This window comes from Lupinus angustifolius, chromosome LG01 (assembly GCF_001865875.1).
Source record: "Lupinus angustifolius cultivar Tanjil chromosome LG01, LupAngTanjil_v1.0, whole genome shotgun sequence".
Lineage (NCBI taxonomy): Eukaryota > Viridiplantae > Streptophyta > Magnoliopsida > Fabales > Fabaceae > Lupinus > Lupinus angustifolius.
The window spans coordinates 26,389,721-26,403,074 of record NC_032009.1 but is presented as its reverse complement, the minus strand read 5'-3'; the positions used below and the strand labels follow the sequence as shown (position 1 = coordinate 26,403,074).

Below are 13,354 nucleotides of genomic sequence, written 5' to 3'. Positions count from 1 at the left end.
GTTACGAAAATTTTGTCATTGGCTTACGTGTGGTCGATGGTAAAAGACAATCGACAATTTATTATGACAGTAAGTCTGTAGTTCTTTAGTAAAACAATAATAGGAGAGTTCTACACAATCAAAATTTATTGACGTCAAGTTTTTGGTTGTTAAAGAACGTGTTCAAAATAGACAAAGTTCCATAGAACATATTGGGACAAGTTATTTGCTAGTTGATCCACTGACTAAGGGTTTGGTACCTAAAGTATTTCATGAGCATATTGCTCATATGAGTATTACTCCTTAGGATACCTTATTTTAGTGGGAGACTATATGTTTTATGATTACTTTGGACGTTATATGTAGTTTCATGCATAATAAAGTTGATGATTTATTGTTCTATTTTGAACTTGTATATTGTAACTATTGTGTTGCAATTGACTTTGGATTGATCTCACTGAAGAATAAAGAAGAACCATTTATAAATAGACATGTTTGGGATCACATCGCATAAAATTTCTATCTCACTCATCCATATTTGATATATGTGATTAAGTATATTAATATGGTGATCATCATGGTCGAGTCACGTTTGAATATGATGAAGGCCGATGTGGTTCCATAGTTGATATATAAGAGAGTTTAAATATAAATAACATACGGATGCATGTCTAAAGAATATGTGATATAATTATTTCAGGAAAATAGGAAGCCCAAGTGAGAGATTGTTAGAAATTCATAATTTCTAATTAAGGTGAACATCATATATTTAATACAACTATATCGACTATTTATTTCACTAGGATTCATATTTCACTGATCATCAAGTAATATCTAACACTGACCAGATCATTAAGGAATTCTTATAACATCGCACCTCCTTAGAAAGCTATAAATAAAGAAATCCAAGTGCATTCTCTTTAACTCATAATAATCTATATAAAATTCACAGCAAGTTCACACTACTTAGCTAGTGACCTTGTTTCTTTCTTACGAGAGTTTCAGCATGATCTCATTTTGGGAATAGTCCGATAGTCGGTGTAGGACTTTACCCTCAGAAAGAAAGTAATGTCTCATTTATATTACACATGTTATTGTTCACATTATGGTATGGACTATCTCTTTAGTTTTTGTTTATAAAATGTTCTATTATAAATTATGAGATTATAATTTCTTATATAATAATTTATATTTGAGTAGTTTAGCTAAAAATTGAATATAAGCTAATTTAACACATGCTGATCCTAAAGCAGAACCATTGGCTTTGATGATTACAAATTCAACAAAAGATGTCCACCTTGAGTCATGGTATCTTGACTCAGGGTGCTCAAATCATATGACAAGTCATAAAAAATGGCTCATAGACTTTGACTCAAGTAGAAAAAGCAAAGTGAAGTTTGCAGATGATAGTACCTTAAAAGTAGAAGGAATGGGTGATGTGGTGATTTTGAAGAATAATGGATGCAAGGCTCTAATTTCATATATGTTGTTTGTACCTGGCATGAGATACAACTTATTTCAGCGTTGGGCAACTCATACAAAAGGGATTCACATTAGTGATGGGAAATGGTCAAGTTGAGGTGTTTAATGCTGAGAAAAGACTAATCCTAAGAAGTAAATTGACCAAGAATAGGACATTTCAGGTGAATATCAAGGCTGATAATGCTTAACGCCTTACTGCAATAGAAGCCAATGAAGAAAGTTGGCTATGGCACTCAAGGTATGGTCACCTGAATTTCAGAAGTTTATATCAACTTACTTATCATGATTAGTGTTTTCTCATCGTTAAACACCTCAACTTGACCATTTCCCATCACTATTGTGAATCCCCTTTGTATGATGGTTCATGCCATTCCTCTAATAAGACTTCCTAAAGATATGTGTGAAGTTTGCTTGGACGGTAAGCAAAATAGAAAGCCATTCTAGTCTTACTTAAGCATGAGGTCTAGAGGAGTCTTGGAAGTAGTACACTCATATATGTGTGGACCATTTGAGGTACCACCATTGGTTAGAAACAGGTACTTCATTACCTTTGTAGATGAGTTTAGTAGGATGATATGGGTGTATGTTATGAATCTGAAAAGTGAAGCATTTTATTACTTTCTGATATTCAAGGCATCAGTTGAAAGGGGAAATGGAAAGAAACTAAAGATCTTTAGAACTGATGGAGAAGGTGAATTCACATATAATATATTCGAACTACATTTCCAACAAAATGGGATTAGACATGAAGTCACTACTCCATATACACCTCAGCATAATGGACTCGTTGAAAGGAGAAACATGACAATAATGGATATGGCAAGAAGTTTGATCAAAGAGAAAGGCTTACCACAAAAATTCTGGGGTTAAGCTGTGTCAACCTCAATATACATCTTAAACAGAATTCCAACAAAGAAACTAGAAGGAAAAGTTCCTATAGAAGCTTGATATGGACAAAAACTAGTGGTAAGCCATTTGAAAGTGTTGGGTCACTTGCATACAAGCATGTGCCAGATCAAAGAAGGACTAAGCTTCAAGACAAAAGTGAAGAAATGGTATTCATTGGCTATCATCCTACAGGTGCTTATAAGCTCTGTGATCCAATAAGAAACAAGGTACAAATCAACAGAGATGTCATTATGCTAGAACATGTGAGATGAAATTGGAGGGAAATGACAACCAAGTTAAAGAGAATCATACCTGAGATCATTGATGATAAGACAATATCATAAGGAAGTAGTGAAAGAATCAATGATGTACCAAGTGATCAAAGATCAAGAAGGACAATATCAATGACTACTAGGTTCAATGACTATGAAATGCACTATGATTACCAAATCAGTGATGAAGGTGACTTTGTGCACCTAGCACTAATGGCTGGAGCAGAACAAATCAATGAAATTGAAGCTCTTCAACACTCTGTATGGAAGGAAGCAATGGTTGAAGAACTCAAATCCATTGAGAAAAACAAGATTTGGTGCTTGGTTGATCTTCCAAAAGGAAAGCATCATATTGGAGTAAAATGGGGTTTTAAGCAAAAGCTCAACCCTGATGGAACCATATCAAAGCATAAAGCAAGATTAGTGGCCAAGGGATTTATGCAAAGAGAAGGTCTGGATTACACAGAGGTGTTTGCTCTAGTAGCTGGATTGAAACTATAAGGTTGGTGGTAGGAGTAGCTTGTGCAAAGAATTGGCCATTGTTTCAACTAGATGTGAAATCTGTCTTTCTTCATGGTCCTCTAGAAGAAGAAGTTTATGTTCAACAACCTCGTGGATTTATTGTGAGAGGAAAGGATCATCATGTCTACAAGCTAAAGAAGGCACTACATGGCTTAAAGTAAGCTACAAGGGCTTGGAACAAAAGGATTTATTCCTTCTTGTTCAAACTCAAGTTTAAAAAATGTGCAGTGAAACATGGAGTATATGTGAAGGACAATGGTGATGGAGACCTATTGATCATATGCTTGTATGTTAAAGACCTCCTCATTACTAGATCCAATATGGGGAGAATTTGAGGAGTTTAAAAGGACCATGGAAGCATACTTTGAAATGATAAATTTGGGCAAGTTAAGCTACTTCCTTGGAATGAAATTCTCCTACACCCCTACTGGTTTATTGATGCGCTAGAAAAAGTATGCAAGTGATTTGGTACAAAGATTCAACATGGATTCTTGCAATATAGTGACTAGTCCAGTTGAAACCAATGTGAAATTAACAAAGGGTGAAGATGGTGAGGCAGTAGATGAGACCTTTTTCAAACATATTGTTGGATCCCTAAGATATTTGTGCAACATCGGACTGGATCTATCCTATGGTGTTGGGATTGTAAGTAGGTTCATGTGTAGTCCTAAAAGGTCTCATATGTTAGTTGCTAAGATGATTATGTCAAAGGTACATTTGATCATGACATTCTATTTCCAGTTGGAACACAAACACATAAATCAGAACTAGAACTAGTTGGGTTTGCATAATCTGATAATGGAGGAGATTTAGTTGAAAGGAAAAGCACATCAGGATATCTATTCCTATTGAACAATGCTCCAATTTCTTGGTGTTCTAAGAAGCAACCAATAAGTGCTCTCTCTAGTTGTGAAGCAGAGTACATATCAAGGTGTTATGCAGCATGTCAGCAATTTGGCTTGAGAAATTGCTAAGAGAAATGAAGATCAGTAGAATAATCCTCTCCAACTAAGGATAGACAATGTTTCTGCCATTAGCTTGGCTAAAAATCCAGTGAGCCATGGTAGGAGTAAACATATAGAGGTCATGTTTCACTTTCTTAGAAATCTAGTGAACAAGGAAAGGCTAAAATTGGTGTATTGCAAGACTGAATTGCAGCTTGCTAATGCTTTCACCAAAGCTTTGAAGGTTGGCAGATTTGAAGACTTGAAGAAGAAGATGCGCATGGTGTCTCAAAAGTACTTGGCTTAAGGGAGAGTGTTTGAAATACTTTGTAATCCAAGCAATATGTGAGTAATTGAGTGAGTAAGTGCTAGTTAGGTTTAAATTTACACTTTCTGTTTTAGTAAGTAGAATTTTGAAATTCGGTTTAGTTAGTTGAATGACTTACTATAAGAGGCATGTAATCTTCTTCTTTCAATGATGATGAATATACATTGATAATACACTTTTAAATCCTTCAAAGCTTACTATAAGATTCTCTTTGAAATCCTTCATTCTTTTCATTCTAAATCTAACATCCATGTGATCTATTTATTGATGGATTGATAAGGAAGAAATCATATAAGCTTGTTTTCAAAAAAAAATGCTAAGTGAGTAATATCTTTATCTCTTGAGATTATCTTTAGCTTCTTTTATTTTTCAAATGATGAATATAAATAATACATTTAGCAACCATATGATAGTGCTAACCAAACTACCTGCACATACCTTCTTGTTATAAAAATAAGTATGCTAATTAGATTTAAATCCACGGGCATGTCTATATATGCAAAGGTTAGTCTATAAAAATATATACACAAATTTTACATGTTATGTTCAACGCTTTTATTTAGACCTAACACAAAGTAACCTAACAGTTAATTTTATACAGAAATAGGATTAGGAGGTTTCGCACTCTCCCAAACAAATTTAACTATTTTTTACAGTTTTCAATACTAATTTTAATTAAAACAATTTTCTATATAGCACATGCTGATGGTAATTGTAATTATTTTTATGTTTTTATTAAATGAAAATAATTGTTTATTTTTTAACTATGGAATAGAATATTATCTTTCTTGCATTTAATGAACTGCGAGAGGTTGCAACGTGACCCAAATAATTTCAATTCAAAATTGAATTGGAGGTGTTTTGTTTTAGGACTTTTGGGCAGCATGTGAATTCCTAGTATATTGGCAGCATGTGAATTGCTAGTATATTGGCAGCATGTGACTATATGCTATAATTGTCACGTTAATATTGCCTCATGTGAGCAAGCAAATCATTATTCTAAAAAATAAAGATATATTATCTCAGATCATGTCTTACATACTCTTTCTCATAATAAAACAAAACAATAATAATAATATTATTTTTTAATTGATGTGACATATTTTTATTTTTACAAAACAATGTAAGAATGAAGAAGTAACCAGCCATACCTACATAGGTGACTAAAAGTTTGATCATTGAAGCAAAGGCATTTCTTCAAATTAAAGTGCTCTTTATCATTCACATTCACGTATCTTTATAGTGCAAGCTCTTTCATCTTCCTACAAAGTCTCATTGGGAATATGGATGATTAATTTATTGATAAGAGTAGGACATGTTATCAACTAAGTGACCCATTTTTGGCAAAGTTCCTGTAGAGGAGATAACTTACCATATACCAAATATTAATTAACTTTGAACAAAGTTGGCCATATTTAATGTCCTGACTGCAATTACATATGAAAATCATTTTTGATATGGGAAAATTGTCTTATTCTAAGTCCACGACATGCAATTTTGCCTTACTCAGGCGGATTGTGTTACTTTCTCTCATCCATTATATAAAACAATTTAACTAATAGCACACATATTAGTTAAAAGCTAATTAATTACTCTAATTTAATAAAAAACTTACAAATGTTGATATGTTAATTAAAAGTGATATTGGAAAACTATAAAAATAGTTAAATTCACTTATATTTGAGACAAAAAATGTTGATATGCTGATGATGCCCATAACGGGTTTTCCCTCCATGCCTTTTCTATTGATTGGATGATAAGTGATGTAGAGATATATACTAGTTCTACTGACTAGTTCAAGCTTATGTAATTTATGACACAAAGTAAAATTGGTGAACAACCAACCCAAATAAAGCTAGTGGTGGGTCAACCTTCAATTTTTACTAGCATAACATGAAATTTGGAATTTCTTTCCGTTAAAATAGTTCTAATTCTATAATGGATAATCGATTAATAATATGGGAAATTAATTTTCAATGTTGAAACATAAAACTCATCCATTTACTTATAATTCCTACCAATCCCTTGATTACTCTTATCAACCTTAGATGATAATAGAGATGGTGGAATCCAACTATTTCCTTGAATGAAATTCTGTGCTGAATATGCCAACACATGCTCAGGAGGAACTTTGCTACTCCATGGCACCCTCTGAGACACACCAGAACCAGGTCCTGAATTCTCAAACTCACCATAGTAAAGTGTTTTCAGTGCAAAGTCATCTTGCCATGGTGACCAACCCTGAGGTGTAACAATAGCATCCATCTTACAATGAATGAAAACTGTTCTAGAGTACATTTTCCATGGCCTACCCAAGAAATTCTTGTGCACTTTAGGGTTGCTATGATATAATGCCAAATATTCCTTAGTTCCATTGATCAAACAGTTCTGGAAAACTAACCCTGTTGCTTGTGCAGGGTCTGTTCTACCATGTGCTGTGATTGCATTGCTCTCACCCTTCTCAGGGTTCATTTGTCTTGGACGAAGTAGGATTTCAGAGTCTTGAAAAACTGCAGCAGAATTGCCAAAGATGAAGTCTATATTGCCTTGGATATAGCATGATTTGTAAAATTGGCGCAGGGAATGAACATAAAGGGTGTCTTGGTTTCCTAAGAATTCACAATTCTCAATGATAGAAAGATCACTGTCTGATTTGAATGCCACTGCTTGATGAGTAATAGGACCTGCTGTGTTTTGGATTGTAAGGTCCTTTGCCATGAATCCATCACCAAGAACAGCTGCACAAAGAATTAATTGAATAATTTTCACTAAAGAGGGAAAAAAATCTATGCACTTATAAATGGTTATTGATTCATTCAGCATTTATATTTATTCATTATTGATTTTAAAAAAATAATTCAAATAAATAATAATTATGTTGTGATTATATATAAATCTTTATAATAATAGTGTATTGATATTAGTCGGTAAAATCATGCATGTCAGACTACCACGTTAGTGTTGATAAATACTTGTGGCATGTGAAAAGTGAAGTTTTATTGAACATTGAAAAAAATGGATTGAAATCATATACATAAAAAATGGGTTATAATTCTGTTGGAAAAGTTTATAAAGATATCTTAAACTTTGTATATTTTGTAAGTAGATACTATAAACTATTTTTTTTACCTAATTAATCCTTAAATTTATCGATTGGTGAAATTGATCCCTATATAAATATATTATTAAATTACATATAAGTAATGATAAAAATACTGCAATCAAATTCACAATAATAATAATGCTCACATATTTTTCTCCGGCTATACTCCCTCAAAACTCTCCCTCTTTAACTAGAACTCACTACCATGTATTTTTTCTTTGCTGCTAGAAACATATATCTTGATTAGAATTGCTCAAATATTTTTTTCTTTGGCTAAGGAGGTGCTGTCAAAGGAATCTATGTGTAATATGTATATGTTCTTTTCATATAAAAAGTTGTGTATAAAAATATATTATTGAGCAGTGGTATATGTGTAAACTTAAAAAATAAAGTATCTTCAAAAAGTATAATGTTTTATCCATCATAAGAAAATTTCAATTAATTTGTAAGTAATATAAATTTGATTACACCAATTTCCTTATTATTTGTGAATAATTTTAATAATATATTTATGTAGGAACCAATTTTAATAACTGATAAAGTTTAAGGATTAATTAAAAAGAAAAAATAGTTTATGATATTTACTTACAAAAGACATAAAATTTATGAGGATTTTATTCACTTTTCCCTAATTTTATTGTTAAAGTTTCATACACAAAATGAGTATCCTCTCGCTCTGAGAAGGCTAAAAACGATTTTGAATACACATAACAAACAATTGGTATCTTTTTTAAATTATATTCACAATCTCTCATTTTTAAATATAATGATTGCATTCATATTGTAAAACTAAATTAGAAATAATTTATATAGGTATATTACGTGTAATTTCAATAATTCAATATCAAAATAATTACACTATTTAAATAAGGTAAAAATGTTTTTGCACAGTATTCTTACCATAGAATTCCTAACAACCTCTATTGAATGAATCAATGAATTCATCTAAGCCACTGGAATATACACTGAAACTCTCCTACGTCCACAAGATAATTGGAACTTTAGCTTTTACCAAGCACTTGGCATAAAGGGCAAGAAAATCCTCATTCCATTGTTTTCCTTTAAAAAAATATTTTCCAAAAAAAGCTGGTCCTTTCTTCTTAGTTTTAAAAAATAAGATTTTCATTTCACCTTTTAGAGGAAAAATTGAATATCAATTAGTAAATTAAACATTTTTTTATTAAACTTTAAGGTAATTTAATCCATATTTTTACCAATAAGATGTTGATTTAGTGGTGTAAAACCTTACTAGTTTCTTAGGATGACCAAAAGATTAACAATTTTATTTGATAAAAAAACCACATATTCGAAGAGATTAATTCATTAGCAAGGTGAACGATGTTTTTTATAGCAACAAAAAAATCTTACTTATGACAAATTGAGATTTTTTTAAAGAACTACATATTGTTAGCGAAGGGATGGCAATGAGTACCCGAATTCTTGGGTACTCGCAAAAAATACCTGCAATGGGTCGGGTTTGGGTCCTTGTTTTTGGACTCGTTGGTAATAAGACCTGAGATTTGAAAACTCGATATTGAATGAGTCTGGATCAGGGCAATGAGGTACCTAGACCCGCTATTCCTTCCTATATATAATATATATATTATGAGAGGAGTCCACTTACTCCAATAGTAGGTTTAAACAACTTAATTTGTAATGTTATATTGTTAATTCGTAAATATAATTGATAAGTTGTTAAATAGTGATGTTACATTATTAAGTAGTGATGTGATGTTATTAACTGATGTGTAATATAATATTATGTTGATTGAACAATTTTTATTAAATTGACAACATAACATCACTACTCAATGTAACATCACATTTTAACAACATATCAATTATATTTATGAATTAACATTATAACGTTATGGATTAACAATATATATAAGGATCCATTGAGTACACAAAGACCCATGGGTAGCAGACCCAGCGGGTACCAGCATGGGTCTGGGGCAAATCTGGGTCAAAAAATGAAGCAACTGGGCGAGTCTGGGTAATGCACTACCGAAATCCAACTAGACCCATTGTCATCCTTAACTCATGCTAAGATATGGATGGCAATGGATCTGGTTGGGTCCGGGTAGTGCATTACAGAGACCTGCCCCGTTGCTTCATTTTGGACCCAGACCCGCCTCAGACCCATGCTGATATCCGCTAGGTGTGCTACCAACAGGTTTTTGGGTACCCAATGGATCCGAGGTACCACAAATTAAAAAAAATTCTAGTAATTTATGTACTCACGAGCCATTCATTTTCTTAAATCCAACGAACAAAATGAGTGGAACTTAAAAGTTATTTAAGATTTCTTTTTTCTCTCTCATCATTTATTTCACTCACTCATTTCGTATGTTGAATTTAAGAAAAATGAATAACTGAGATTAAGTGTAACTTAAATATGGTGTAAATAGATTCATCCTCATATATATATATATATATATATATATTACTAAACTAGGAAAATCTGATGATATAGATTTACTTACTAATTCAAATGAATGAATTTCCTTAGAATTGATTACTAAGATGTGAAATAAGTTATTTAAACTTATTCCTAGAGTAAGTGAATCATATCTCATATATATACATATACGAAGGAATAGCGAGTCCGAGTACCATAGGTCTCTGGTTACCTCATTGTTGGACCCAAACCTATCTAACAACACGACTCTTCAAATCTTGGGTCTCATTATCCACAATCCAAAAAACACAGACTCATACTCGACTCGTGACGGTATTTTTTGTGAGTACTCACAGATTCAAGTACTCATTACATCCGTAGCGTGAGTAAATTATTTTGAAAAATGTTTCCTATTCATATGCAGTATAAATTTTTCTTTATTCATATATCTATTAACTTTTATTTGATAGTTAATATTGATTATGAAGTGCATAGACTATTTGGGTCTGTATTTTAAAAAATAATAAACTTCACATTTCAAGACAAAAATACTTAAATACCCAAATGATGCATGGCCAAAAAATCACTTTCTAATCCAAATATTTTTTAGCTAAGAAATCTTTTATTTTCCTTTTCACATTCCTGTCTCTATGTTTTAGTTTAGTTTTCAAATATATATTAAATTATGAGAAAAAAATATCATTTATTTTTAATTATCATTTACTTTAAAAAAAATAATACAAATAAATCATAAATATATGATTATTTTTATTTTCGGTAGCAAAAATAAAATTTTATAATAAATAAAAGATAAAAATATTATTACATATTATATTTTGTATGTTACTTATGTCTTCTTTAATAAATAAGATGGTGAATAAATCTGGATATTCACATGTCATAGATATCAAAACTCTTTACTTGGTTAAATGATTTTCTTTGCAAGACATAAAATAAAAGGTATGGAACATTTGATTAAAAAACTTACCAACTGTGGCTGAGGTGTAGGTGGAGACCCCAGGTTGACCCGCACTCGCAGAGCCAGTAATAACCGTCTTCCCTATACCATCACCCAAGAACACCACATTCCCTTTCTCTAACGGAACCTTAACAGTTTCTTCATAAACCCCTTCCTTTATATATATCACAAACTTCTTTCCCTCACCGCCGTTATCCGGTGCCTTATTAACCGCTTCTTGAATCGTCTTCAAACACCCACTCCCTCCTCCCTTACAAACAGTAACGTCCGCTTTCGACTTATCCGGCAAGCCGGTCACAGATCCTGACCCGCCACATGTCCCGGATCTCTCCCAGTACCCGTCACGCTCTGTCTTCGGCAGTTTCCACGACGCGATATTGTTCCCAAACGCGTCGTAGTTAAACGCCATGCTGAGCGCGTTGCTGTTGAGAATAGATATGGAGTTGACTAACGACATCGTTTCACCAACCTGCTTTGTATCGTTAGCGTTCTTGAGTGCGTACCAGCAATCGTAGGTGTAGGAGTGTGCGGCGCTGAGCCAGGCGCGTGCGTCTTTGGTCTTGCCACTTGGAAGGGAAGAGTTGGCGAGAGAAATGCGGTATTTGGAGTTTTGGAGAACCTCTAGGCAGATAGTGGCGGCGAGGGTGCGGTTTTTGCTGTCAGCGGAGGCGTCGAGGATGGACTTGATCATGGTTAGGGCAGTGGCGAGGTTGGAGGAGGAGGCAGCCAAGGCGGCTTGGAGGAGCTGGAGAGAGGTTGGGTTGGGTGGGAGCTTGGATTGGGAGAGAGTGGACTCGCATTGTTGGGAGAAGTTTGTGACTTTACAAGCTTGTTGGATCACCGGCGTGGCGGTGGTGGTGGGTGGTGGATTGGCGGCGGAAGAGAGGGTGAGGAAGAAGAGAAATGAGAGGAAGAAGAAAGAAGAAGACATTGTTGTGAAAAGTGTTTGTATCTTGTGAGTTTTCTGGTTTGGGTGGAAATGGAATGCTGGAGTTTTATAATTGGGGGTGGTGAGTAATTAATTTGCGTAATTAATGGTTAAGGGTTTTTTTTCTTCTCAAACTTGGATTTGTGGTAATTTATATTTAGTTTTGTTAAGTGATGAAGATTTTAATTTTTGTTTTAGTGGGGTGTGATATTTCCGATGAGGAATCTGGATCCTCTCTTGTGGAAATTATGTGGTATTTCCGATGAGGAATCTGTATCCTCTCTGGTGGAAATTATTTTTGATTAAATATTGTTCAATATTAGAGAGGATCTCAACTCTCTCATAAGACCAGGAAGTGATATACAAAAGTAAAAAATAACACATGTTAATATTTTTTATCTTTAAAATATAAAGGAAAAAATCATTTATCTCTATGTTGTTACTTGTTACGTGAGAAAGTCTAGTGGATGTTGTGTGTTTGTTACTGAGGATTTAGAAACCGTTCATGGGGTTGTCCTTTTTTGTTACCATGGACAAAGAAAAAAAAACAAAGAATGAGATTGTAATAATAGTGATTCATTTGATATGTCACGGACTGGTTCTTCTTCCATAATCATAATTACTTCGGGACAGAAAAGAAAATGAGATATTATTCAAAACAGTTGGGTGACCTCTGTCCACATATTACGAGTCATAAACTCATAATCCATTCCTAAAAACAAATACAAGAACTATTTATAATGAGATTAGACTTTTAACATGCTACCCTCTCTTGTACTGAACACCACTCTGGTTGGGCATATTACATACTACGAGGGTGAGGGGAGGCATGAGTCGGTGTGGAATATTTGGTTGTTCTATTGCGTTTTGTTGGTGTTCTCAAATATATATCTTATATCTCTATTTGTGTCCCAATTAGTATTTCACACTAATTAAAATGTGTTATTAAATTAAATAAAAAAATTATAAATTAATAATTATATTACTTTGTATACTTTGAATGGATACTGGATAGGGATATGGAGAGACGCAGTTTTTTGGGACAGGTGATCTGAATTTTCTAAAATCGGAGGTTGAAATTAGTTATGAGTAGGTTTTTTACTTCAACTCATATAGCTTTAATATTTATACTGTATTATTAAATTTATTATTAAAATAGAGTAATTTTGCACGAGTCTACTGTTAGTATATATTATTGAAGGAATTAATTTCATCTTTAATATATTGAAATAAATCCTTATTACCATGTATATTTGGTAAAAAAAACTATAGGTGAACATGTTAATGATAATCAAGGGTTGAAAATGAATCAATCAATTAAGATTCGTTTGAAACTTGTAATTTAATTTGATAAACTTGATCCATAAATCAAACGAGTTAAATTTGAACTAAAAATTGATATCATTAATTAAACGAATCGATCTTAGATTAAATAAAGTTTAAACTTGTTAAGTTCACGAGTTTACTCAATTATATATATATATATATATATATATATATATTCATATTCATATTCATGTAGAAAGTT

General features: G+C 32.7%; 1 protein-coding gene across 1 annotated transcript; it reads right to left on the bottom strand.

Annotated features, from left to right (window-relative positions):
• Window positions 6,366–11,930, bottom strand: LOC109358887 (probable pectinesterase/pectinesterase inhibitor 51). The gene is made up of 2 exons (XM_019603373.1): window positions 10,908–11,930; window positions 6,366–7,153 (listed from the first exon to the last, which is right to left on the bottom strand). The coding sequence occupies exons 1-2, from the start codon at window positions 11,827–11,829 to the stop codon at window positions 6,417–6,419; spliced, it is 1,659 nt and encodes a 552-aa protein (XP_019458918.1). The 5' UTR covers window positions 11,830–11,930; the 3' UTR covers window positions 6,366–6,416.